This window comes from Mastomys coucha, unplaced genomic scaffold (genome assembly GCF_008632895.1).
Source record: "Mastomys coucha isolate ucsf_1 unplaced genomic scaffold, UCSF_Mcou_1 pScaffold18, whole genome shotgun sequence".
Taxonomy (NCBI): Eukaryota; Metazoa; Chordata; class Mammalia; order Rodentia; family Muridae; genus Mastomys; species Mastomys coucha.
Window position 1 is genome coordinate 106940725 of NW_022196900.1, and position 27973 is coordinate 106968697.

The 27973-nt window shown below is 49.0% G+C and overlaps 2 protein-coding genes across 6 annotated transcripts in view; both read right to left on the reverse strand.

The window, feature by feature from the left end:
* The window catches only part of Mfn2 (mitofusin 2), a 32153-nt gene extending 19501 nt beyond the window's left edge, over nucleotides 1–12652 (reverse strand). The window contains exons 1-5 of one of the 4 annotated variants that reach the window (XM_031379418.1): nucleotides 12418–12652; nucleotides 10907–11048; nucleotides 10457–10522; nucleotides 5532–5710; nucleotides 1443–1578 (exon numbers count right to left, since the gene is read on the reverse strand). In XM_031379418.1, the coding sequence (XP_031235278.1) occupies nucleotides 1443–1578; nucleotides 5532–5706 (311 nt within the window). In that variant the 5' untranslated portion in view covers nucleotides 5707–5710; nucleotides 10457–10522; nucleotides 10907–11048; nucleotides 12418–12652. The other 3 variants (XM_031379420.1, XM_031379417.1, XM_031379419.1) reach the window with 3 other exon arrangements.
* Nucleotides 12653–17786: 5134 nt separating this feature from the next.
* Plod1 (procollagen-lysine,2-oxoglutarate 5-dioxygenase 1) overlaps nucleotides 17787–27973 on the reverse strand; it is a 34022-nt gene continuing 23835 nt past the window's right edge. For both annotated transcript variants that reach the window (XM_031379423.1, XM_031379421.1), the window contains exons 14-19: nucleotides 26959–27072; nucleotides 26338–26403; nucleotides 25207–25311; nucleotides 23937–24083; nucleotides 21189–21314; nucleotides 17787–18913 (exon numbers count right to left, since the gene is read on the reverse strand). In XM_031379423.1, coding sequence (XP_031235283.1) covers nucleotides 18758–18913; nucleotides 21189–21314; nucleotides 23937–24083; nucleotides 25207–25311; nucleotides 26338–26403; nucleotides 26959–27072 — 714 coding nt within the window. In that variant the 3' untranslated portion in view covers nucleotides 17787–18757. The remainder of the gene's footprint in view (nucleotides 18914–21188; nucleotides 21315–23936; nucleotides 24084–25206; nucleotides 25312–26337; nucleotides 26404–26958; nucleotides 27073–27973) is intronic.

The window sequence follows — 27973 nt, forward strand, 5'->3', positions numbered from 1 at the left end:
CACACATACACACCACACACATACACACCACACACATACACACCACACACATACACACCACACACACATACACACCACACACACACACCACACACATACACACCACACACATACACACCACACACACATACACACCACACACACACCACACACATACACACCACACACATACACACCACACACATACACACCACACACATACACACCACACACACACAAAACACACATACACATCACACACATACACACCACACACATACACACCACACACACATACATAGAGCAAGTTCTGACACATGCTACAACACAAACCACCAACCGTGGGGACTCTGTGCTGAAGCGAGTCCGTAACAGAATGAGAAATACTGCTGGATGCAGTAACAAACACCTTTAATCCTAGCTCTCAGGAGACAGAGGTAGGAGGATCTCTGTGCATTTGAGACCAATGTAGTTTATATAGCTGGGCTACATAGATAGAGTCTCAATCAACCAACCTCCAGAAAATACTGTATGATTCCATGTATGTGGTATCTAGAGCAGTAAATTCTTCATCAATTTTAGGCTTCCTGGTTAGGATTAAGTGTTATCAAATCCCAGCACTCAGGAGGCTGAGGCGAGAAGGCCACAGTAGCAGATCTGAGGCCAGAATAAAGGCTGGCAAGGGCTGAGGTGAGTGGGGATCAGAAAGCCACTATTTCCTAGGAACCATTTTGGTCCCACAAGATGAAAGGCTCTGGCATAGGTCCCACAGCAGGCAGGCATCATCAACATCTCACCAGGGACACACAGCTTCTAAATGGCTCAGCCAGGAGCTGGGAGCAGCCCAGGGACAAGACACAGAGCTTAGCATGTGTGAGGCCCTGGGTTCCATCTCTAGCAACTTCCATGAAGATTTTTATGTTAAGAACACAATTAAAAATAAAAGAGCCAGTGAGATGGTTCAGTGGGTAAAAACAGTTGCGGCTAATCCAGACAACTTTTAGTTTGATCCCCAGATTCATAAGACAGAAGAGAACTGACTCTCATAAGCTGTCTTGACCTTCACATATCTCCAACACATAAATGAAAATGTAATTAAAAAAAAAGAAAAAGAAAAAAAGCTCCAGCTGGGTGGTAGTGGTACATACCTTTGATCCCAGCGCTCTGGAAAGCAAAGACAGGCAGACAGGCAGATCTCTGTGAATTCAAGGCCAGCCTGGTCTACAAGGTGAGTTCCAGGACAGCCAGGGTTACAGAGAAACCATGTCTCCAAAACAAAAAACAAAAAAATGAAATAAAGCAGTATTCCCTTAGGAAAAAAAAAAAAATCAATCAAAAGAAGCATATGAACTCAGGTACACCACTGCTCCCAGCAGAGAGGGCCTCCTTCCTCACCTGTATCTATGCCCACCCCAACCCCCAAGCCAGGAAAAGAAAAGCAGAGAGGGTTTTAAAGTACTCACCGGCCAAAAAAAGCCACCTTCATGTGCCGTCTGGCCAGCACCTCGCTGATGCCCCTGACCTTGGACAGGTACCCTTTGACATCCAGGACCTGCTCTTCTGTGGTAACTGGGTCCAGTTCTGTATTCCTGTGGGTGTCTAGAGAAAGGATGGCGCGGGTTAGTGTGTGGCCAGAGGAGCTCCGGACTGACAGTCTCCCTTCATCTCCAACACAAGACCACCTCTGTGACTCCCTGCTCTGACACAAGGTGGAACACCCACCCAGACTCCATAGAGTGGTCCTACTGTGTGGCAGCTGTGAACAGACTGGAAAGCAAGACTGATAGGGTTCTCCTATGCTTCATCTTCTCTCATAAGAACAGCAACTTCTCAAAGTGTTTATAATAAAAGTTCAAATGCAAAGTGCTGGGTGAGTACCTGAACACTGATTCTTCAGTACTTTTTTTTTTAAGACTTATTTATGACATACTGGAAGAGGACATCAGATCCAGTTACAGATGATTATGAGGTGGAAATTGAACACATAGACTCTGGAAGAGCAGCCAGCACTCTTAACCACTGAGCCATCTCTCCAGCCCCCAATATTTTTTTCTTAAAAAAAAAAAATGTGTGTGTGTGTGTGTGTGTGTGTGTGTGTGTGTGTGTGTGTGTATGTGCTGTATGTGCACACGATGGAGAGGGTTTTATGTGCCACAGTACATGTGAGGTCAGAGGACAACTTTTGGAATCAGCTCCCTCCTGCCGTCACCTGGGTTCCATAAATCTAATTCAGGTCTCAAGATTTGCTCAGTAAGTGCGTTTGCCTGCCAAGCTGTCTCAACAGTCCTATCTTTTCTCTCTTTTTAGATTGTATTGATTTATTTTTATGTTCCTCAGTGTTTTGTCTTCATGTGTATATGTGCACTACATCTGTGCCTGGTGCCCTTTGAGGTTAGACAAAGGCCTGGATTCCCTGGACCAGAGTGATGGATGGTTGTGACCCACCACCTGGATGCTGGGAACCAAACTAGAATACAAAGCAGCCAGTGCTCCTAAGCCCTGATCCATCCCCCACCCCATCACTCACAATATTTCTTGGTAAATATTTACAAAGCACTCACATGCCAGGCACTGTCATGGTCAGTTTTGATTTGCTTATTTATTTATTTAGCATGTGGCATGCATGTGTCACAATGTGCATATGGAGCTCTCAAGAAGCACAATTTAAGGAATCAGTTCTCCTCTTCTACCATGTAGCTCCCAGGGACTGAATCTGGGTTGTGAAGCATGGAAGAGACAAGTGTCTTTACCCACTGAGCCATCTTGCCAGCCCCCTAGTCAGTTTTCAAAGATGGTCTCATTTGAGCTTTCTTATGTACACGATACACAATTTGAATCATGCAGCATAGGCACGATTATAGTATAGTATAGGAGTACAGGCCTTCCCCACCCCACGGCACACTGAGACCCAGCTGGCCTTCCCCACCCCACGGCACACTGAGACCCAGCCGGCCTTCCCCACCCCACGGCACACTGAGACCCAGCTGGCCTTCCCCGCCCCACGTCACATTGAGACCCAGCTGGCCCTCTCTGACATACCGCCTCTTGTCAGCCCACACTTTTTAAGTCCATCACACCTTTTCCCCAAACTCACAAGCCTCCTGTCCCTCTAGGCTCTACTTGCTGCTACCCACCCCAATTCACCTTTGTTCTGAGAAGCAGACACACTGCTGTGGAGTAGTGTGATCTCAGGTCAAGCTCAGCCAGCACAGGCCCAGGAAGCCTTCCCTGGCTCCACTGCGACCCGAGCAGGTCCCTGTCTGTGCTCACAGCAAGCTGTGCTTCTCTCTGACCTAGCAGCTCACCTGTCTGCTTTACCCACTGTGTGACTGCTAGGCCAGCAGGCACAGCATCACTGGCTGAGTGAATGGATGCTCAGATGACTCGGTTGCCTTTCCCCAGTGCCCTTGACAGGCAGATGGGTTAAAAAGAAATCACTATACAAGATGGGACTGAGCAAGATCTGCCTCACCCTTCCACTAGTCAAGTGCTTCAGCTATCTGGCAAGCAGATGTCTGCTTGGACCTGCAGCAAACTCTTACAAATTGCCAGACTGGCAGGTCCCCGTCCCAAGAACACTCCCCCAAAGCCTCTGGAGGATGACAAGTGCATGTCATAGACTACCTAGTGAGTTTTCACTCTAGTTAGTACATGAAAGGAAGTGACCCGGCTAACATACACCCCTACCCCACACCAGCACCCCAGCTCAGTTGCATCAACATTCCTCCCTTATATGGGCACCTGGGCATGACCTCTGCAATGCCATGAGGGAAGCTGGCTCTCAGGCACATGGCTCCCTGAACAAATGCCTACAGGCTAAATAGCTCTCATTATTAGCCTGGGTGGGAAGGAAACATCCTTCCCAGAACAACCCCCAAAAGGCTCAAAACATTCAGCCTCTTTCCTTCATGTGGTCAGTAAACAAGGGCCTCATATTTTCACAAAGAGACACATCAAAGAATCATGGCAGGACACCTTCCTGAAACACCTGCCTGTCCACAACGCCATGTGCATGAATGACTCAGGGCAGAGGAAGGCCGGACTCTGGGAAGGCAGCTGCCTGGTCAGTCTCTGCATCCCTACCCGGCTCAGGAAGAAGAGCAGAGCTACTGCTCAATAAACAGGCTTATGATCTGCAATCAGTTCAACCTCAATCGGACTGTAAGACTCAGGTTCAAACCTGTCTACTGAGGAGATATTATTTCTCCTTAAGCCCCATGCACAGGGCAGGGCACAGGTAGGTTAACAAACCTAGACACTGACTTTTCTTTAATGGGGCCTCACATCCTGGCTTCCCCATGCGAGACAATGAGCAGGCTGGAGAGATGGTCAACCTGAGCTAGGGGTCAACCCCTGCAGCACCACCTCTGTGTCTGTCAGGGTCTGCAGAAAAACCTGAAAAGTCAGCCTCATATGAACTTCTCACAAGAAAACCAAGGACAAAGAAGACAAAGCACATGGGACTCCACGGACAAGCTCCAGACCTCTATGTCACCAGGGCACCCTTCTAGAGGGAGCCAGAGACGGCTATGCGCTGGAGCTGCTCTCAGACAGTCCTCACTGTCTCACTGTCCTCACTGACAGTGGAGAAAAGGCAGCGCTGTGGGTTTGTAACCGGCACTTCTATTGCCAATCTACAATTACCAACCAGGGCGCCCTGTCCAGAATAATCAACACCCAACAGTACCTGATGCTATGGCAGCCGGAACTGGGCCAAATATAACTCATGGGTTGTGGCATTAGAGACACCAGGGCAAAGCTAGCTCCATCACTCTGATACTCAGGTGTCAGGTAACTCTCAAACCTTAATCTGCCTGCCTTTAGGGTTTTGTTCTTGATTGATTTTTGAAGACAAGGTTTCACAAAGCCCAAGCTGACCTCAAACTCACTAGTGGCCAAGACCTTCAATCCTTGCTCCTCCCTCTACAACCTCCGAAGTGCTGGGATCATAGGCATCACGAGCACACCTATGCATGTGCTGGAGATGAAACACAGATGAAAACAGTGTCTGCCAGGCTTTGCCCACTGAGACCATCCCCACTCCACACAACCCTGCCTGCTTGACTAAAATTTTGACAGGGTAAGATTCACTTACCCTTGGTGGCACACACCTTTAGTCCCAGCACTTGGGAGGCAGGGGCAGGCAGATTTCTGAGGCCAACCTTGTCTACAGACTGAGTTCTAGTTCAGCCAGGGCGACACAGAAACCTGTCTCAGACTAAGTGTGGTGGCGCATGCAAAGCCCAGCACTTGGGAGGGCAGAGGCAGGTGGAACACCTCTGAGTTCAAGGCCAGTCTGGTCTACAAGTTCCAGAACAGCCAAGGATACACAGAGAAAAAAGAAAAAACAAACAAACAAAATCTTCAAATAAAACATAGGAATCCCTTACTTAATAGTTTGAGCCTCAGCTGCCTGGTACTCAGGGTCCACAGGGATCCAGGCTGAGCACAGTTGAGAGTAATGACACATTTAGGCTTGAGTGTCCCTAGAACAAAGCTATCTGGGACCCCCAAATTCTTTTACTCAAATTTCTCACAGGGGCCCAGCTTACCTTCAAGGAAGCTGGCACTCTCTTGGATGTAGGCCCCCAGCTGCTCAAAGATGCCATTGATCTTTTTCTTGGCAGTGACAAAGTGCTTGAGAGGGGAAGCATTCACCTCAGCCATGTGTCGCTTATCCTTCTTGACGTTGATGATGGAGTTGCATCGAGAAAAGAGCAGGGACATCTCGCTGCGAGGGAACCGACACTATGTGAGCACAGGCACACTAAATGCTGCTGGGCACAGATGGGGGAAGAGAACTGGGACCACCAAGAATATGGGGTGCTCCCGACTCACTCAAGAGAGACAAGTTCCCAACATCTTAAATAAGAAGGGAGTTCTCAGCACATTTGGACCCATCTCCACGTCACACTGTGTGAATTCACAAACATCTGGTTATAGAGCCCTGAGATCTAAGCTAGCAATCCCTGCCTTTCCTGTTCAACACTGTCCAGTACCTCAGAGAGAAGGGAGAAATCTTGGATCTCAAAATCATACACACAGCTCCTCAGGTGGAGAAGTGGTAGAAAAAAACAGGTAGACCTATCTCCTGACACCATCAACTGAGAAGAGCACTAGACAGTGACAGCAAAGTACACTCAAGGTCAAGGTTGCCCACTCCTTCTATGACCACTGCAGTCTGGGAACACTGTGTCCTCATTCCTAATGGCCTTATTGACTTTATTTGCTTAAGGAGTAGAGACACAGAAAAGTGATCCTCAAGCAAGAAAGATCTACTTCTAAAACTTAAAAACAAAAAGGAAAGACTGAGGCAAACACATGCCTGAGATTCTAGCACTTGTGAGCTGAAGATAGTAGATCAGGAGCTGAAGTCTGGCTGAGACTACAGATTGAGTTTAAGGTCAGTCTGGGATACATGAGACCCAGTCTCAAATGAACAAATAAAGGACAGCAGCAAAAGACTATCAGTTCCTCCTGTGATCGTGTATGGTAGAAGTCTACTTGGAAACAAAAGAAAAAGCTCTATACTGTTTTGTGATGACACTGGACATTTAATTTCTGCTAGTCTATCTTGTGTGTCCTTTTCTCAATCTCTCACATCTTCATAGAAGCCATGACACTGAACTCCAAAGTCCTAGAGATCTTTGGTCAAAAGTCAGAAACATATGGCACGGTGTCTCCCAGGTGTGGCTAGCCCCCAAGTCAAGCCTTGGATGGTCCTACTCAGAGTTCCAACCATGGAGAGACTATTCCCCCAGCGGAGCCTGCAGAGCCTGGGACATGAAAAGAGAAAAGGCCCCCCAGAATGAGGGGAACGGCGCAGCTGTGTGGGTCTGCATCTGTCTGGTCCTGTCACTCTGTGCAGAGCCACACAGCCATGGTGTGGACCATCAAGCCTCTCTCCACTGTTCATGAGTAAGCCCACAAGCTAACCCAAGAATGGTGCCAAAAGCTGCAGCACAAGGTCCCTCCCAAGTGAAAGCTTTTCCTGAGAAGAAGCACAAGTCTGACTGCTAAAACTGGGCCTTTGAGAAAGGCCATCTTCAAGGTAGGCAGAAAGGTGGATCCAGATATGGAGATGGATCTGTGTTACTCAAATCAATAAACCCAATAAACCCTTTTGTAGTGTTACAGACTTTGCAGGAGCCAGGGGAAGGAAATGAGCGCAAAGCTGTTCCACCTTCCCCTTCTTTCCTCAGAGAGAGGGAGAGAGAGAGTGAAAGAGAGAGGGGGAGAGAGAGAGAGAGAGAAGGAGAGAGAAGGAGGGAGAGGGAGAGAGGGGGGAGGGAGAGAGAGAAAGAGAGAAGGGGAGAGAGAGAGAGAAAGAGAGAGAAGGAGGGAGAGGGAGAGAGAGGGGGGAGAGAGAGAAAAAGAGAGAGAGAGAAGGAGGGAGAAGGAGAGAGAGAGGGAGAGAGAGAGAGAGGGAGAGAGAGAGAGAGGGAGGGAGAGAGAGAGAAGGAGAGAGAGGGAGGGAGAGAGAGAGAAAGAGAGGGAGGGAGAGAGAGAAAGAGAGAGAGAGAGGGAGAGAGAGAGGGAGAGAGAGAGGGGGAAAGAGAGAGGGAAAGAGAGAGGGGGAGAGAATAGGAGTGCGGGGTGGTGTTAATAAAACAGGGTTTAATGGAGGCCTTGATCTTCTGATCCGCCTGCTCTATCTCCCAAGTGCTACAATCATGGGCTTGGCCACCATACTCAGCATCTGAGACAAGTTTTCTCAACTAGGAAAGAAAATAGAGCTTTGAGAATGGGCACTGAAAATAAAATAGTAACACAGCAAAGAAGAGTGCCCTGAAGTCAGAGGGTGGGGCAGGCAGAGGAGAACAGGGAAGGGAGGAGAGTGTAGGATGTGGTGAGGTTGCACTGGACCTTGATATCAACAGCACAAAGTGAGAGTCCCTGAGTTCTTCCTGCACAAATCCAAGCCAGTCATTTCACTTTGGAACCCTGGTTTCTTTATAAGATATGATATACATTGTAAGATGACCAGAAATGATGGCACAAGCAACATGCTCAGCAGTCAGGGTCACAGTCCCGAACTGTAAAGAACTACAGCCAGATCACAAGACTCTCCTCACAGCCATCCAGCAACCAGCCTAGGATGCTGGGAAGCAATGTAGGTTAGTAACCCTACTAACATCCTGCATGCCCCACACCTGCTACCATGGAAACAGAATAAAAAGGTCAGCTGGAGGAGATAAGTAGTGCCCAGCCCAGAAATGACTTGGTTGAAGGGAAAAGTTCATTGATAGCTGCTAGGCATATAGAAAAGAGTGTTCCCAAGGTGTGTGGCCACTGTCTGCAAGCCCAAGGATGCAAACCAAGAGGTATTAGTGTTCAGTAAATGCAAGACTCAAGGGCATGCACACTAGTAAAAACCAAGTGGTCTGTAAGTGCCTGCTGGGTGTTCAGTTGACCTGAAGCTGCCCTGATCTCGAGCCTGCAGCTCCAAGTCCTAGCCCTGCAAACACCTACCACAGCAGCTCCGGGCTCCAGTTTCTCTGGCTCTGTTAATTCTCAGGCAAAGTGTCTGCATTTGACCCTGCTTTCTGCCAAGAACCACACTCCTTTTCTATCCTCTTTGCACACTCTTACCTTCCTCCTAGACATGACTTAGAAGTTACCCACCCACAGAGGACAGCCACACAACCTTACAAGATTTTTAGTTTGAACTGTTTTTTAAAGTCACGCCTAGGTGCTGAGCTTCTAGAAAGCCAGTTTTTGAGAACAGAGCACTCTCTTCATTTCCACCTTCCCCAGCCACAGCTGCGATGGGTACAGGTTGCTTAGTGAATACCCCCCTCCCCCAGGGAAACAATCTAAAATCTTCCATCCTTAAATACCCAAATCCACTTTTTCCTAAAAAGCAGTTTCCAAATAAGTATTTGGAGCTCAGCCAGTAAACAGAGATGAACGAATATATCAGATTCTGAAACTTAATCCCTCCAACCAGCAAATTGTACATATCCATGTGCACAACAGTACCAAGTTTGCAAAATATATGCATAAAAGCCCCAAAAGAGCTCTTACTATCTGGGGTTTTGCCTGCCAATTCTCCTCCCCACAGGGTGATGGGAGGAGGCGGACTTCCTGCTCCTCTTCTGCAAAGCCCTGATAGGCCTCACGTTACCACTACATGGCTTGGGCAGGCGCATGGTACCTGTCCCTTAAGTACAGCTGGACCACAGGGTCCAGCTCCATTATCAGTTAGTTACACTAAATGGCACATTCTGAGGGTTTTTGTTTTTGTTTTTTTGACACCCTCAAAGTGCTCCCAGTTTTGAAGCATTTAACAGCAGCATTTTCCAAAGAGTAATTCCCATAACTCTAGCTGTACCCAATGGTCCATGAGAAAAAAGTTCCTGTGGACATCAATACGTAAAATACTATATAGCCAAATCACTTCTGTGCATGTGAATGTGGCAGAGACCTGGAAAGAAAGGCAGCCTTAAACACAGTGCCACTGCAATTGATCTGCATCCAGCTATTAATTCAATGAAGACACTTCTTAGCTGAGCCTGATGGGAGGCAGGAGAATCACCAATTCAAGACTGGGCTCTTGCTAACACATCCAACAACCTAAATCCAATCCTCTGAAACCACATGGTAGAGAGAACAAATTCCCACAAGTTGTCTGACATCCACATACGCACTGTGACACACAAGCACACAAAATGAATCTGGAAAAAAAGAGCTTAGAGTCATCCTCAGTTAATCAGGGAGTTCAAGGCCAGCCAGGGTTTCATGTGACCTTGCCTGTCTCAAAAGAAAGGGAATGGGCAACTTCTAACAGGCTTTAAAATTCTAAGGACCAGGGGATGGAGAGATGGCTCAGCGGTTAAGAGCACTGACTGCTCTTCCAAAGGTCCTGAGTTCAAATCCCAGCAACCACATGTTGGCTCTCAACCATCTGTAATGAGATCTGATGCACTCTTCTGGTGCATCTGAAGACAGCTACAGTGTGCTTACATATAATAAATAAATAAATCTTTAAAAAAATAATAAAACCTTTCCTCCTGGAAATGGTTTCTTTAAAAAAAAAAAGAAAAATTCTAAGGACAGCCCAGCAGTGATGGGGCATGCCTTTAATCCCAGTGCTTGAGAGGCAGAAGCAATCGAATCTCTGAAGTCTACACAGTGAGGCCCAAGACAACCAGGGATATAGAGAAACCCTGTCTGGAAAAGCTAAAAGATAAGCAGATAAAAACTCTAAGGATCACAGTTCAGCAAAAGGCTTATTCATCTGGCAGTCTTCTCACACCCCCAGAAGTTGCAGGAGCACAGTAATAACATTATAAGCAGATCAGAGACAAACGCAGTTCTAAACAGAAACCAGGACAGCCCTTGAAGCCCACCGGAAGCTTTGCGTTGACCCAGGCTATTAGTGGGGAGGATTAGGTGCTTGCACAGCAGTAGCAAAACTCAGTGCAAGGTGCTTGGATCCCAGGTGTGGCTCCCTGAATCCACACCACCTCCTTACCCAGTTTATATGCAGCAACTCCTAGCAGAGAAAACAAAACAGGTCCAGAGATCGTCTGCTGCACAACTGGAACAGAGGAGAAGCTGAGAAATTGGAACGAAAGAGTACAGAGGGTAAAGGACACAGCAGACTCTTGGAGCCATGATAAGGATCCAACCTCTGCAAGCAGAGACAGAAAGGAGCCAGCACAGGGACAAACAAACAAGGAGAAGAGACTAAATCTTCAGAGACGCCCAAGAGATAGATCCTGGCCATATTTTGAACTGTCAACTAATGAAATCTCCACAGAAATAGAAAGGAGATACAGCAGCTTCTTCCAACAGAAGTTGGAAGCCACAAGCCCTGTGCTTCAGGATCTATTCCAAGAGACCTGCCACCCGAGAGCCAGCAGAACACACCCTTTTGGTCTTCATCCAGATCCATGGTGGCCAAACCACAGCTTCCACTTACTTTCTAGCTGGTAAGAGACCTTCACAGGTTGGGCATCGTGGACATGGCTGGAGTCAAAAAGATGAAAAAGATTTGAGGTCTCCTCTGTGCTGATTCAGGTCCAGGTTGGCTACTGATGGTGCTGACTCCACCTGTCCAAACTCTTGGAAAGGAAAAGGCAGAGGTCACTGGGCAACCAGGAAAGAAAATGCAAAATATGTCTAATCAGGTGTTAAAGCCAAACTAACTCATCCCTGAGGGAAGCTTAGTCATTGAGGTCTTAGGGAGCAGGTAAGGAAGTGCGGACAGGGAGTGGGAGGACAATAACAATGACAACAATACAAACACATTAGCCATGTGCTAAAATATTAGCCATGTGCTAATGCAAGGCACCAATGAGGTCCTTGCAAAGGCACAGCCAGAGAGTGGAGGGACAAGGCCTGAGTCAGGACAAGGTCTGGCCTCCAGGACTGGGAAACTGCCAACTAGAAGTGGAAGGAGAGTGGAGAGGAAGAAAAGCAGACCTGACAAAAGCCAGCATATCCCTGCTACTCTAAGTATCTCCTTCCATTCTCAAGTGTAGGGAGTAAACTTGGCCCTACAGTACGAGGAAGATGTATAGAGCCATGTAGCCAACCTAGACGACAAAATGCACTAGCTGTGATTCCAAAGCTCACTTGTGTTTTCCTAGGTAAGACAAGAAGGGGACAATCAAGTGTCCTTTTCTGACGAGGGGAGAGATGATTGGGAAAGTTAAAAAAAACAAAACAAAAAGCCGGGGGTGGTGGCGCACGCCTTTAATCCCAGCACTTGGGAGGCAGAGGCAGGCGGATTTCTGAGTTCGAGGCCAGCCTGGTCTACAGAGTGAGTTCCAGGACAGCCAGGGCTACAGAGGAACCCTGTTTCGAAAAACCAAAAAAAACGAAAAAACAAAAAACAAAAAACAAAAAACAAAAAAACAGGATAGAAAGTATTACAAGAGATGGAGGCTAGCACCTTTGCCTTTTTCCATCCAAACTCTTTTTCAGTATTTACTGTGACCTTTCAATGTGTTAGGTGTTAGGGTCACGGACAGATAAGAAAAGCTCCAACCCTCAGGGTCTTAACGGTGCAATGAAAAGGCATATAAGTAAAAAAAAAAAAACCTCCACCGTAAGTGGGGTACAGTGAACTGGGTCCTGAAAAACTGCTGGCAAAAAAAAAAAAAAGAGAGAGAGAGAGAGAGAGAAAAGTACTGGATGAAAACCGGGAATGGGGCAAGGTCTTGAATGAGACCACAGGGCTGAGAAGAACAGGGTGTGGGGAGCTTCGAGGAGGAGCCCACCTCCCAGCCTTGAGTCCTGCGGCCCGCCCCCTCCTCAGAGCCGAGGAGGGCCGGGTGGCGACGCCAGAGCAGGGGAAACGCCCGTGTGACCCGAGCCTGAGCTCTGGGCCCAGAGGCCCCAGAGTCCCAGCGTCCTAAGCCGGGTGGCTCAGGACTCTCCCGGCCCGGGCCTGCCGGTTCCACCACCCCGGCGCGCTCGCCCTCTCACCTTCACCTTCCCGGCCTCGAGGCGGCCATCACACCCAACACGTCACCAGCCGGCGCCACACCGACAGAAGCGGGAAGGGAGGGGGCTGCGCTCGTCACTCGCCCCGCTGCAGTCCGGATGAGCCGATGGCCTCTGAACGCAGTCACTTCAACCCTACCACTCCTATAAGACAGTGTCCAGAGACTCTGCGTTCCAAAAGGAGCCTCCGCGTGCCTGGTAACCGTCCCGTGTCCTATGAAGATGACGCAAGCTGTAGGGTGGGGCTCCCAGTGCATCATGGGAGTTGTAGTTTGGATCAGCGCCCGGCAGGGTGGGGTAGGGCGGAGCCTCGAGCTGTCAAGCAGGGGTTGGGAGTGGGGGGGAGAACAGGACAGGGATGGGGGAGGGGAGAGGGTGGACCGCGGGGGAGAGGGGCGGGCACGACGCCACAACAAGGGTGCGGATTAGAGGTTTGTGTGCGCTTTGTTGTTGTTGTTGCTCCAGAATTTGATCCTTGTAACACCTGTCAGCTTTGAAATCCAGACTTGCATTTCATAATCTGAGTGTCTTCAAAGGGAACAAACAGACCGTTAGGGTGCAGTAATTGTCCTTCAGTTGCCTTTGAGGCAACTAAACAGCAGATGACAGTCATTGAGCTGGGTATCTAACATGCAGTATTTAATTTTACGCAGTCCCAGGACACTCAGGGCATGATTATCCAGCCTCACATGCCATTCACTGGCCCCTCACTTTGTTCTAAGAACTAGGATACAGCGTATGACCCCAAGCTTGGAGGGCTCCAAGCCTGGGCTCTGTAGTATCACCCACCAGCCACTTGTAGCTACTGAGGCCCTGAAATGCAGCTGCTACAAACTGAGAGATACCCCAATGTTTAATATAAAAAGAAATGCAAACCACCTTATTAATATTTTTTATATTGATGTTGTTATAGCTTTGGATAAACTGGACTAAATGAAATACATTATCTTAATTAAATTCCTCTGTTTCGGCCGGGCGGTGGTGGCACACACCCTTAATCCCAGCATTTGGGAGGCAGAGGCAGGCAGATTTCTGAGTTCGAGGCCAGCCTGGTCTACACCGTGAGTTCCAGGACAGCCAGAGCTAGACAGAGAAACCCTGTCGGGGGTGGGGGGGGAAGCTGGGCGGTGGTGGCGCACACCTTTAATCCCAGCACTTGGGAGGCAGAGGCAAGCGGATTTCTGAGTTCGAGGCCAGCCTGGTCTACAGAGTGAGTTCCAGGACAGCCAGGGCTATACAGAGGAACCCTGTCTCGAAAAACCAAAAAAAAAAAAAAAAAAAAAAAAATTCCCGTTTCTTCTTACTTTTAAAAGTATAACTAATAGTAGAGGTCACAAAATGGCTCAGTAGGTATAAATGGCTGCTACCAAGTCTACCAACTGGAGTTCCATCTCTAGGAACCCACATGGTGGAAGGAAAGAACCTACTAGTAAAAAGTTGTCCTCTAACCTCCATACAAGAGCCATGGCATGTGTGCATCAACCACACATGATAAATAAATGTGGCTGGGCCCTAGAGAGATGGCTTTTACAGAGGACCCAACACCCACATGTTAGCTCACATCTGTAACTACAATTCAGGGGATCCAGTGTCCTCTCTGTCCTCCATGGGAACCAGGCACACATCTCATACACTTTCATACATGCAAGCAGGATCTCATACACATTAAATAAAAACAATAAACCAAGTATTTAAAAGCATATAATATGGCTAGCTGAATATTCTAAATGAGTGGCCTGAGCATAAGACATTGCTTTTGTTTATTATGAGGCAGGCTTCCCACTGTGTAGCCCAAACTAGCCTTGAACCGATGATCTTTTTTACTCTACCTCCCAAGGGCTAAGATTGTAGTCATCTCACCGACACACCTAGCTTTCCTGTAATGTTTTCTACCGACTGGCACTGCCCTATAGCCAGGGTAGAGTCATGCCACAAACTGCCTCAGGGGTAAATCAGCACTCCAGTTACGAGTTTCCAGAGAGGTGAGTCACGGGAGCTGCCCATAGGGCAGCCTCCTGTCTGGAATGTCTGACTCTGAGCTGGAGAGTCACACCCAGCGCTCGCCTTGGGGTACACTATGCACTGAGTAACTCCGCCTCCATCATCTCCAGCCTCCCCAGGGAATTCTTTGAGTACAAAGCTGTGGATTCTGTTTCCTTTTTCTCTGGCAGGATCTTATCCAAGCCAGAGGCTTGGAAGAGCTTTCCTAAAATCTCTCCTGTCCACTCTTAATCTTCTGTAACTTCCTGAAAGCTTTGGCCTAGTCTCCCATCCCAACCTAGACAGCAGAAGGGACTTCTGAGCCTATCCCCAGGCTTCTAATCTTACCCTCCACGTGGCCTTGCCTAAACCAAACTCCAAACTGTGAGGCTCGTCCTTTAACTCCTCAATGACAAGGTCCCTCAATGCTGCGGGCTGCCACTAGAAATGGGTCCAGGAAGTACTGGGTGGGGTCCAACTGCAGGGGGCTTTTCTTATGTCAATTATTCCTATTTTGATCAATGTTTCCACTGTGTTTATAAATTACATAGACCAGAAAATGGTCACTATTAGAAACAACCCTTGCCAGGACATGACGGTTCATGTCCGTCATCCCAGTACTCAGGAGTTGAGGCAGGGGGACCACAGGTGAGAGGTCAGCCTGGATTACACGGGAAACTTTGCCACAAATGAACAAAACTCAAGAATCCTCTAAAAGGCATACATGATTTTTAATTTTTATTATTAGTGTGTGTGCGTGTGTGCACTCATGAATGATGTATGTAGGGGTACATGTGTGGAGTTAGTTCTCTCCTTCTATCCTTTACATGGTAGGTTCTGGGAAGCAAACTCAGGTCATCAGTTTTGTTTAGGAGATTACTGGATGAGCCAAATCAGCAGCTCCAGTGTACACAATTCCTGAATGACTGGTTGTTTCCAAGTGGAGTTCTAACTCCTTTTCACCTACTTGATATCTGTGCTGGCCAGTTTTGGGGTTGTTTTTTTGTCTACTTGACACAAGCTAGACTCATCTGAATAGAGGAAATCTGTAGAGAAAATACCTCCATAAGATCGAACTGTGGGCAAGCTTGTGGAGTGTTTTCTTGATTGGTGATTGATGTGGAAGGACCCAGCTCAATGTAGGCATTACTATGGTCAGGCAGGTGGCCCTAGGTTTTATAAGAAAGCAGGATGATAAACCAGCATGGTTGCTCATGCCTTTAATCCAAGCACTAAGGAGGGAGAGGCAGATGGATCTCTTGTGACTTCAAGGCCATATCCTGGTTTACAGAGTGAATTCCAAGACAGGGCTGCTACACAGAGAAAACTTGTCTCAAAAAAATAAGATAAAAAAATGAGAGAGAGAGAGAGAGAAAGAGAGAGAGAGAGAGAGAGAGAGAGCAGGATGAGCAAGCCACATATAGTAAGCCAGCAAGCAGTGTTCCATCATAGCCTTTGCCTTACTTAGTTCCTGTCCAGATTTCCCTCAGTAAGAGTGTGACTTAAAAGTTGTAACTTGCCAGGCGGTGGTGGCGCCTTTAGTCCCAGCACTTGGGAGGCAGAGGCAGGTGGATTTCTGAGTTCGAGGCCAACCTGGTCTACAAAGTGAGTTCCAGGACAGCCAAGGCTACACAGAGAAACCCTGTCTCGAAAAAACCAAAAAACAACAACAAAAAAAAAGTTGTAACTTGAAATAAACTCTTTCCTCTCTCCAAGTTGCTTTTAGTGAGGGTTTTTTTTCAAACCCTCAGAAACCTAAGACACCATCCATGTTCACTTGTGGAAAGACCTATTAAAGGCAATGACTTCCGGGGAGTAATCAGGATTAGATGAGACCAGGAGAGTGGACCTCCATGATGGCCTCAGGGGAAGAGAAATCTGAGGTATGTGCACCCTCTGCCTGGCCATGTCATGTTCTCTGCCACGGCACAGCCTCCAGAACTCATCAACTTCTATGCTTTGCTTTCATCCGTTACTGTTTTTTTGAGACAGGGTCTCTATGTAGCCCAAGCTAGCTTGAAACTTTCCATTCTCCCACCTCTGCCTCCCAGTGCTTCGATTACAGATGTGCACCACCACATCCAATGATATAAACTTCTAACCCAGGTATATCCAACCTGCGGCCTGAGTGTCACGTACGTGTCCTAAGATAGCTAAGAAATCAGCTCAACAACATTTGAAGATGATGGCATCTGGTGGCAACGTCAAAAGGCTGGATACCCCTGCGTCTTTGCAAATTACCAGACCTGTAGTGTTCTGTAACAGTGTAGCAACAGAAAACAGACGAAGAAGAAGCAAGCTTGTAACATTGGGTGCTAGGGAGCCAGGTAGGAGGACTGCCTGAGTTCAAGGCCAGTCTAGATGATATGAGTTCCAGATCACAACAGAGACACCAGCTGAAAAACCACAATAACCTCCCCCTTCTCCATAAGAAACCAGACTATGGGACAGCCACCTAGGGAACCAGCCCTTTACAGTCTGATCCGCCTACCCCACCTCTTCCAGCCATCTACATCCTCCAGGCTTCAGGGGTCTTTGCCTACCAGAACTAAACACTGTGTCCCTCCCGCCACTTCACACTAAGGCCACATGGTATCATGAGGTCACACAGCTTCAGTGGCATCTTCAAGTGGTGTCTGCTGGCAAGCCTTCTCCAGCACTACTGAAATAGGATAAATTGGTTTTTTGTCCATAGTGGTTAGGGGTTGTCTGTCTATTAGAAGCCAATAGCACCCCCTTCCCCATCCCCCCCAAAATGCCTCAGACATGGGGAAAAGTCACATGGGAGGCAAAATTCATATAAATTACAGCAACAGCTTATACTTGGCTGGCCATTCCTACTGCTCCTACACTGGTTTGCTCTTATGGCCACTGCCGACATTTTACATTGACCACAAATGCACTTTACAATGAAGCACATTTGGTTGTGTTTTTTTTTTTTTTCTGCCTTATAACCTTTTTTTTTTTTTTCTGCCTTATAACCGCTGATAACAATCCCTTAGGGATTTGATAGCTTCAATTGCAGAAACCATATTCAAACCCCTGTCTCTATCACTTCCTTGCCATGTCTGTCCCTAAGCCAACAGTTATTTCTCTACCTGAGAAGAAGAAATGGCCCTTACCCAGGAGGGCTATGTGCTGAGGGCCTCACTTGCATTATAGCCAGATTACCTTAAGAGATGGATAGATGGTAGCTCTTAGCAGAGTGCATGAGGTACACTCTTACCTGGGTGCATGAGGTCCCAGGTAGCATGCCCGTAATGCCAGTTCTTAGGGTTCAAACAAGGACTCAAACCGAGCTGGAGTCCTGCCTGGGCTACAGGGATGTTAGATCATAATAGTAAATTCTTGAAGTATAACCAGAACCAGTGTGCCCAGGGTGCGGTGGGGGCCGCCCAAAGTTCTGTTCTTTATTTCGTGTTCATGGCTGCAGGAAGGGCTGGCAAAGGCTGGAAGCAGCAGTGACGGGTAATGCAGGTCTCGACAACTGAAACACTATGTCCCAGCCAGTTCCCATCTCATAGTAGAGGCGTTTATAAAACATAAATGCACCCTACAGGCCACAAGGCATTGGGTTTGAGAAACAGGAGTCCTACAGTCTACTGACAGTCTGTCCTTCCAGCCACGGGCTCTCACAACGCAGCACTCCCTGCCGATATCTGACAGTCGAGTGTATGCTGGCATCTCTCATACAGTGGTTTGAACATTTAATAGAATTCTCATCTCTGTCCCTGTCTCCAGAGGCTTTGGGACAGTGTGGACACATGCCCCTCTCCCAAGCAGGGTCAATAGAGAACCAAGCATTGTCACAGACGTCTTTCCTGCCCCTCTGGGAGGATTCTGAGTTACAGTCTCAATAGAGACAACTATCTGCTCTGGTGATAAAAACTTGGAAGAGAGGGAGGGCATCAACAGTCCTAGGTTCGGGGTGGAGTTGGGGTAGGTGAGTTGAACCAGATCTTGGTAGCACTGAAACTCGAAACAGAATCCTGGGGGCTAGCTCTTCCAGAGGTACTCTAGGCAAAGCTGCTCACTCCCCAGCATCCCAGGCAGCTCCATCAGAGATCTGGCCCCAGGGAAAGTCAGAGGAAGGAGGGAGGCTGGGAACTCCAGGAAGATGGACATTACCACCATCTCCTAAGACTAGTGGGAGCACCATGGGCAGCCCCAGTCTTGGAGGGGGCGCCCCATCTCTGGCCTGCACCCAGTCGTTCCAACTGGCGGCTTCAAGAGCAACAGGAGTTCAGGAATCAGAGGCTAGATTGGGTTCCTTGGCCCCAAAGGCTGCTGGGCAGTGGTTGTCAACGAAGAGATAGGTCGAACAGAGGCAGGCACTGCCCAGTTAGGGATCCACGAAGGACACAGCAATGTAGCGTGTGCCCTTGGTAGTGGGAAGCCCCTCGTGATAGTGTGTGAGCCGCCCGGGGTGCATGAGGGCCCAGCCCTTCCTTGGGGCTCTCACGGAGCAGTTGTAGCGCAGAAATCGGCAACCTCCACCCTGGGAAAAGAGGAATCATCCGTGAGTTCTTCCCCAGTTCACATCCTCTGTTCTATCATGGCCAAGGGGCCTAGCAGCACTGAGGGGCTGGGGATATGGAGGCAGACCTCGGAGACAGGCATTCCTGGGCAAAGGTCACCTCCATCCTTCACCCTTTTCTAAGTTTGTAATTCCCCTAACCTCAGTTTCTGCTTCTGTAGACAGCTGACAGTGATAAGCAAGAGTACACACAGAGAGTTAGGTACATGTGGACCTGTAATCCCAGCACTCAAAAAGTGGCAACAGAAGAATTATTGGGGTTATTTTTTGGTTTTTGGTTTTTTGAGACAGGGTTTCTCTGTGTAGCCCTGGCTGTCCTGGAACTCACTCTGCAGACCAGGCTGGCCTCGAACTCAGAAATCCGCTTGCCCCTGCCTCCCAAGTGCTGGGATTAAAGGCGTGCGCCACCACCGTCCAGCTCAATGACAGAATTATGAGTTCAAGGCTAGCCTTAGTTTCATAGCAAGTGTGTGACCAACCAGGGCTACACGAGACCTTGTCTGAAAATCAAACACAACAAATACATACATTCATTCATACGGTTAGCTCAGTACTGCTTGGGGGGTGTGGCTCAGCAGGAGGGTAGCTCATCCCTAGAACTATAGATACTTTGTTGCCTGGGCTGTCCTGGGTAATCTTAGCCTCTAGTCATACTAGATCTTAGTAACAACCGAAGAGTCTGACACTTCAAACTATCTTCAGGTATCGCTGAATCCCCTGGGGTCAAAACCTCTCCTGGTTGAGAACTCAAGGCTCAGGGCTATATAGCTTCACTGTTCATTTGTTTTGTTTGCCTTTTTAAAGACAGGGTCTCTCTACATAGCCCTGGCTATCCTGGAAATCACTATATAGATCAGGCTGGCTTTGAACTCAAAGAGAACATCCTGTCACTGCCTCCCAGGTGCCCCCCATACATAACTTCCTGCTAATAAGTTCTTTAAAATACAGTACGATAGGGCAAAACAACACAGAGGTCCTTCCATCTTGAACTCCTGCTGAGGCCACTCCAGGCTCAGCTAGGCTGTGATCTCCTTGATGGAGAACCCATGGAAAATTACCTGACTCTCAAACTGTTTACTTCTGGGAAGCTCCCTGCGGCTGCCAAGTGGCATGGCAATGTTTGGTTTCTGCCTTTAAAAACCTCAAGTTCGCTGGGCGGTGGTGGCGCACGCCTTTAATCCCAGCACTTGGGAGGCAGAGGCAGGTGGATTCCCAGCACTTGGGAGGCAGAGGCAGGTGGATCTCTGAGTTCAAGGCCAGCCTGGTCTATAGAGTGAGTTCCAGGACAGCCAGGGCTACACAGAGAAACCCTGTCTCAAAACAACTGTGTTCTGGACACTTAGCTGTGGTCCTAGCTAGCTTTCAATTAGCTATAAATTGTCTTGAGTCGTCCCACCGGTAAGCTCCTGTAACAATAGCTTTTTTTTTTTTTTTTTTTTGGTTTTGAAGATAGAGACAAATGTAGCTCAGGATGGCCTGGATCTTGCTATGTGGCCAAACATGACCTTGAACTTGTGTTCTTCTTGCCTCTCCTAAGTGCTGAGATGACAGCCGTCATACCACCATGCCTGGTTTTATATAGTGCCATGGTGAACCCAGAGATTGGTGACCATTTCTCAATATGTTTTTTTTTTTTAATCACATACAGACATGGATGGAGGTCCAAGCTAGGTTACCCACTGGCCCTCCACAGAGGCCTAGGAGAGGCCCTCAGAACGGCTTTCCTCTGCCTCAACGCCTTCTTGGTTTCCCTCATGCTTTCTTCCAGCCACAAGTTTGTGCCCTAGACCAAGGCTAACAGTCTCCATACTCCCAAAGAAACCTTCTTCCTTCTCCTGAGGAGAGTCCCCAAGCTCCTTCACCAGTGGCTATCACTCAGTATTTATTGGGGTTTTTGATAAGCCATGACCTGGGTCCACCTCACATGTTCTCACAACTCACATGAAGACAGAAGCAAACAGAGGTGAAGAAACCTGTTACAGGACACGGGACTCCTGAGGAAGAAGGAGGGATGCAAAAACACTGCCCCGACCTTCTGGAGGTTGTGCGTGGTTCCTGTGGAGACACTTGCGCCTGCCAAGCTGTGCCTTGATTTACTCTTCCAGGAAGCCCTCCCCACATACCTAGCATCATCTCCCTCTGAGCTCTGGACCTCTCAGTCATAAACACTGGGTTCTGTTCACCGCAGCCTGGCTCCTCCCTCAGCCTGTCCCCGAGGCCTGAGGCCCTGGCTCACCTCATAATCCTCCCCAACCCTGTTCAGGGCTATGTTGACGGTGAAGGTAGAGGCGTCGTGGTGGGGCATCAAGGAAGGCTGCTCATCAGGCTTGTAGCGGACGACGAAAGCTAGATCAAACTGGGCCTGTGACAGGGCAGAGGGTGAGAAAGCACATCAGTCAAGAGAGGCTTAAAGGGCCAAGGAGAGGCAGGGTGTGCAGTGAGGGTCTACCTAGTCTGCTGTGAAGTTCACTCCCAGAGGGTGGGGCTACTGACATTGTCCAGTGCCTGGCAGAGCCGCTGGCACAGAAGAGTCTCAGGAAGAACGTACGGAAAGAGGGAAGGGGCAAGAAGAGTGGGGGATAGGAAGAGAAAGGAAGGAAAGGAAGGCAGAGTGGGAACAGGAAGGAGTCCAACTCTGCTTTCCCTCTCTGGCCACTATATACACTGCTGATTCCCTGAGAATAGGCCCAGGTGCACTAGAGAAGGTATGTTCTCCCAGAGGACCAGGGTTCCATTTCCAGCACCCGTGTGGTGACACAACCATCAGCAACTCCAGTCCAGGGTCCTGACCACCTCTGTGTCCTCCGCAGACGCTGTATACCCATGGGGAACAGACACACGTGCAGACAAAACACTCATACACATTTTTCTTTTAACATAAAGTTAAAAGAAAAAGAAAAGGGCAGTGTAGCCGGGCCCTGGAGGCGCACGCACTTGGGAGGCAGAGGCAGGTGGATTTCTGAGTTCAAGGCCAGCCTCGTCTACAGACATAGTTCCAGGACAGCCAGGGCTACACAGAGAAACCCTGTCTTGAAAAACAAAAAACAAACAAACAAACAAACAAACAAACAAACAAAAAAGGGCAGTGTAGGGATTTGAATATGCTTGGCCCAGGGAGTGGTACTATTTGTAGGTGTGGCCTTTTTAGAGTAGGTGTGGCCTTATTGGAGGAAGTGTGTCACTATGGGCGTGGGCTTTAAGACTCTAGTCCTAGCTTCCTGGAAAGTAGTCTTCTCCCAGTGGCTTCCAGATGAAGATGTAGAACTCTCAGCTCCTCCTGCACCATGCCTGCCTGGATGCTGCCATGTTCCTGCCTTGATGATAATAGACTGAACCTCTGAACCTGTAAGCCAGCCCCTATTAAATGTTGTCCTCACAAGAGTTGCCTCAGTCATGGTGTCTGTTCACAGCAGTAAAACCCTAACTAAGACAGGCAGGCATGCCTGTGAGGCAGGAGAATTGCTTTAAGTTCGAGGCCAGCTTAGTCTACATAGCAAGTTCTAGCCAAGCTTGGGCTATACAGAAAGACCCTGGCTCAAAATGCCAAAGCGGGGTTGGAGGGGGTGGGGGGTGGGGGGGGAGTGGTGTAGGAAATGGGGGACTGTAGCTCAGTTGATGAAGTGCTTGCTGGGTAGACATGAAGACAGACTCATAGGACAGGAGGGGATGGAGTGGGCTTGCAGCCAGCTGAGTGGCTTCTTTGGTGGACTAGTGCGATGATAACGGCAAGGTTTAAAGAGACAGAGAGCAAGGCTGGAGAGATGGCTCAGTGGTGAAGAGTACAGGGTGCTCTTGCAGAAGATCCAGGATCAGTCAGCACCCACATGGTAGCTCACAGCTATCTGTAACTCCAGTTCCAGAGGATCCAACACCTTCTTTTGGCCCCCTCAAACACCCCATATCCAAGTACACACAGCTACATATAAATAAAAATAAAACTTAAAAAGCGAAACAAACTGAATACATTTACAAACAAACAAATAAATAAGAGCATAGAACGCTTAACTAGATAGTAAGCACTTTATAATCCAAGTTATTTGGGAAGCGGAAGCAGGAGCGTCTAAAGTCCTGGGCTTGCCTGGGTTGTGTTCAAGGTCAGCTTGAGCAAGTTAGTGAGACCCAGTCTCAAAATAGAGAAGAAAACAGGAAACTAAGATCTAGCCTTGGTGGCTCATGCCTGTAATCCCAGCTCTTGGGAGGCCAAACAAGGATCGTCCCAAGGCCAGACTGCTCTGTATAGAGACCCTGTCTCAAAAGACCTATTTCTGGTTTAAAAAAAAAAAAAAACAGCAACAAAATTAAGAGAGCTAGGGATGTAACTCTGTGGTAAAATGACTGTCAAGACATGCAAGGCCCTATGTGCAATACCCAGGACAGACAGACAACAGACAGACAGACAAAGGAAAGATTCACAAGAGGCACAGTCAGAGCCTAGGAAAGCATGCCAGATCCATGGGTGCTTCTCAAGGCCCCACTCAGCCGGATCTCTCCCTTCCTCCCTCCCTTCCTTCTTCCTTCCTCCCTCCCTCCCTTCTTCCTTCCTTCCTCCTCCCTTCTTCCTTCCTCCCTTCTTTCCTTCCTTCCTTTCTTCTTCCTTCCTCCCTCCCTTCCTTTCTCCTTCCTTCCTTCCTTCCTTCCTCCCTTCTTCCTTCCTTCCTCCCTCCCTGTCTCTGTCTCTCTCCCTCCCTCCATCCCTCCCTCCCTCTCTCTCTCTCCCTCCCTCCCTGTCTCTCCCTCCTTCCCTTTCTCTCTGTCTGTATCTCTGTCTCTCTCTCCCTCTCCCTCTCTCTGTCTCTCTCCCTCCCCCCTCTCTCTCCCTCCCTCTCTCTCTCTGTCTCTCTCTCTGTCTGTCTCTCTCTTCATACCTCACTTAATGGAGTGGAGATATTAGTCTCTCTTGGAGACCAAAACATCTAGCCTGGCTCTCCCTAAAGCTGGAACTGTGCCCACCATCCCTGATCTTGCTGCCTCCAGGCAGACCCACCCTGGTGTAGTAACCAGGGTACAGCTTCTCTGTCATGGGGGCGATGTACTCCACCAGGAACTTGTGCCACTCCCGCTCGAAGGTGATCTGGTTCATGTGGATGTCAATAGTGGGCACGTTTTCATAACCACCCTGGATACGGGTGTCCTGGAAGTGACCAGAGAGAGAATCGAAGATGGCACCCAGACTCCCAAGCCCGATACCCAGTCCTTCCCCTTGACTTTGGTACAGGATAGAACATTATATGACAAAGGAGGGGCGTTGCAGACATCATTAAAGTCCTAACCTACTGGCTTTGGGTTAATCAACAGAAAGGTTATCTTGGGTGGTCAGATCTATCAGGTGAGCCTTTTAACAGAGAATCTTGAGCAGGCAGGACATGGCTCTGTTCTCCAGCTTCAGGGAATGGACTAGCTCCAGCAACAACAACATGAGCTGATAATGAGTCCTCAATCCATAGGCAGAGAACAGCTCCAGCAGACCTCCAAGCTGCAGCTTTATGAGATCCCAAGCAGAGGACCCAGGTGAGGCAGGCCTGGATTCTGACCCTCAGGAACTGGGAGACAACGCATGTCTGCTTCGGGGGTTTTGTCTTTGGTGCTGAGAACTGAGCCTAGAGCCTTGTGGCACTCAGCAGGTGTTCTGCCGCGGAGCTACATGGTATTTTTAAGTCCCTTAGAAATGGCAAAGATACAGGAGCTACCATTCACCTAGGTTCTGGGGTCCATGAATGTCCCTGTCACTAAAGCAGAGATCTTCCCAGAAATAAATAGGTTGGGCAGGTAGCCCGCTCAGTTAGTCCAGCTGTAGGGTCAGACTTCAGCCAGCCGGTGGCACAGAGATGTAGGAACGTGTGCATCTTTAAGGGCAATGCTGAAAGTTCCCAAGTCATATGTAGGCATAGAGTCCAGACGACAACCTTCACCATGCCACTTGCATCAGATGTCTGATGAATGTGGACCTGGCACCCAATGCCCTTTGTACCACGTTGGCTCATTTCTCCCCATTTTCAAATGCTCGCCCTGGGCAGGAAGCTGAAGCATTCAACAGACAAGCCAGGTGATAAAAACTTTGAACCTCACTTTAAAGCAGCTCAAAGCCACACAACTGGCAGCGTCTGCCTGGGAACCTACACACCCTGTTTCTAAACCTTGTGCTCTTGCCTGCCTGCAGCCTGAAAGAAGAGAGTCCTGGGCTGACTGGCTAGGTAACCAAGAGAAGAACCTAGAAGGGCGGTCTCCCGCAGCCTCCCGGGCGTCTGAGGCATTACCTTATTATCACCCAGAGACCACTGGCCATAGTGTTCCATTTCCTCCACCAGCTCATCACAGGCTGCCTCTGTGAAGATGGGGAACCAGTAGACATCTGGACAAGGCTGGAAAGAGTGAAGACTCCATCATGAAGACTCCAGAATGACAGAACCATGTCCTCCTAAAAATGTGGGAACCCCTGTGGGGCTTCTCATGAGTTGTCCCCACCCCAGCCCACTCCTTGGTCCTCCGGGAACTCTCTGAGTGTCCCAGAGCAGTAAGGGCAGCAGTAAGGGCTCAGTGGATGTTGTTAGATGGATTGAGGGGCTGAAGAAAGACAGACTTTCCAGCCAAGGTTACAGCTGCTGCTACCAGTATCAGCCTGGGGAGAGTGTGCACCTTAGGCAGAGACTACTGGTGTGAGTGAGAAGAGAGAGGCCCATCCCTCACTCCTGGCTCAGAGGCTCTGTTTGGGGATAATCTTTCTGCCTCCATCTCCATCTGTACTGGCTGGTGTTGTGTACCAACTTGACACAAGCTGGAGTTATCACAGAGAAAGGAGCCTCCTTTGAGGAAATGCCTCCATGAGATCCAGCTGTAAGGTATTTTCTCAATTAATGATCAAGGGGGGAAGGCCCATTGGGGGTGGTGCCATCCCTGGGCTGGGGTGTTCCTGGGTTCTATAAGAGAGCAGGCTGAGCAAGCCAGGGGAAGCAAGGCACTAAGTAACATCCCTCCGTGGCCTCTGCATCAGCTCCTGCCTCCAAGTTCCTGCCCTGTGTGAGTTCCTGTCCTGACTTCCGTTGGTGATGAACAGCAATGTGGAAATGTAAGCTGAATAAACCCTCTCCTCCCCAGCTTGCTTCTTGGTCATGATGTCTTGTGCAGGAATACAAACCCTGACTAAGACACCATCTGAGTTTTGGGATTACAGGGTTACACCACCATGTCCAGCAGTTCTGTCCTTCTTGTCAGTATCTACAGACCTCGGCTGGAAAGTGCTGCTGGGAGAGAGGCCAATCCACCCCAGGCACTGCCAGAGCAGACAGACAGACAGACAGACAGGTGCTTCCCCCTTCCCCCAGAACCTACTGAATCTCCACCCGTATGCACTCCCATAGCAGCAAGTGTGGGTTATGAGCCCCCCCTACCGTCTCCACCAGCTTCCCCGACAGGGCCTTGGTGTAATTCTCGTGGATGTACTTCTCTTTCCAATCCTGCAGAGAATGCAACATGGAATGGGGATCCCAGGCCTGCCCTGGGTCAGCTGTGGTCACCTCAAGCATAACAGCATTGGTGGCTCCTGAAGAGTCTCCAGCCTTCAGGCCCCTCAAAACATGCGTAGGTGTGACCTGGTCAGAGGCACATTCCATGTGCCTGCTGTTGTCGGGACACACAGGATCTCACATTTACGCTTATCCGTACATCTGCCTGTATACAGGCATGTACAGATGCCCATATCAGCTACACACCCCATCATTTGTGTATACTGTCACACACTGTCACAACTGCTGCTTCCTCTGGTCAAGGCAACACTCCCAGGGGTAAGCCAAGCCAGGAAAGACCCACATTAAAACCAAAATAAGGGTGGCCCAAAGGTTAAAAGGGCTCAATGAAGTCATAGCTCCCTGCTCCACTAGGTGGCAATGTGTCCCTCTATACGAGAGGTGAGCGGGGACTGATGGAGAACAGGTCATGCAGTCTCCAGTTGACAAGTTCAGCCAACTGGAGCCACTTTGAGTTCCAGCCCAGGTTCAACACCCAGGTCTTACCTCAGGGTTGTTGAACACCTCCCAGAGATCGTTGTGTAGGTGGGTGGTCTGGTAGTTATCCAGGGACAGCAGGTGGCCAAAGGTATGCCGGTTGGTCAGGAACATGAACACCTCCTATAGAGAGTTAATGGATAGAAAAACTTCCTAACCCTGCACAACTGAGGGTGAGGGGCGGGGTACGCAGTACCCCACAGCCAGATTCATCCAGATGAAAGACTTGTGAGTACAGTGTGTGCCCAGCACCCAGCACAGCCCCACCACAGGGATGCAATCTGAGAAGACTTCCTGGAGGTCTGAAGATAAGAGGAAAGGACTCTCTCCCCCCCTCCTTTCTTGTTTGCCGCACTGGGGCTTGAACTCAGAGCCTCAAGGCTGTAGGACAAGAACAATCCCAAGGGCTGTGATCCTGACAAGCTGATCACAGGGGAAAACCTAACCGAGCTGTTACATCAAAACAATGCGCCAGGACTGGCGAAGAGGATAAAAGGCCTGACAACCCAAGTGCGAGCCTTGGGACCCATGTCAAGGCAAAAAGGGAGGGCCACTCCATGAAATTTCCCCATCTCCACATGCAAGCCATGGGATACAGGCACCACGCTCCCCCCCCTCACTCACACAGACAGACAGACAGACAGACAGACAGACACACACACACACTCTCACTCACACACAGACAGACATGCACACACACACTCTCACACACAGACAGACACACACAGACACAGACAGACACACACAGACACAGACAGACAGACAGACACACACACACAGACAGACACACACACAGATACACACACACAGACATGCACACACACACTCACTCACACACAGACACAGACAGACAGACATGCACACACACACACACTCTCACTCACAGACACAGACAGACATGCACACACACACTCACTCACACACAGACACAGACAGACAGACATGCACACACACAGACACTCTCACTCACAGACACAGACAGACATGCACACACACACACTCTCACTCACACACAGACAGACAG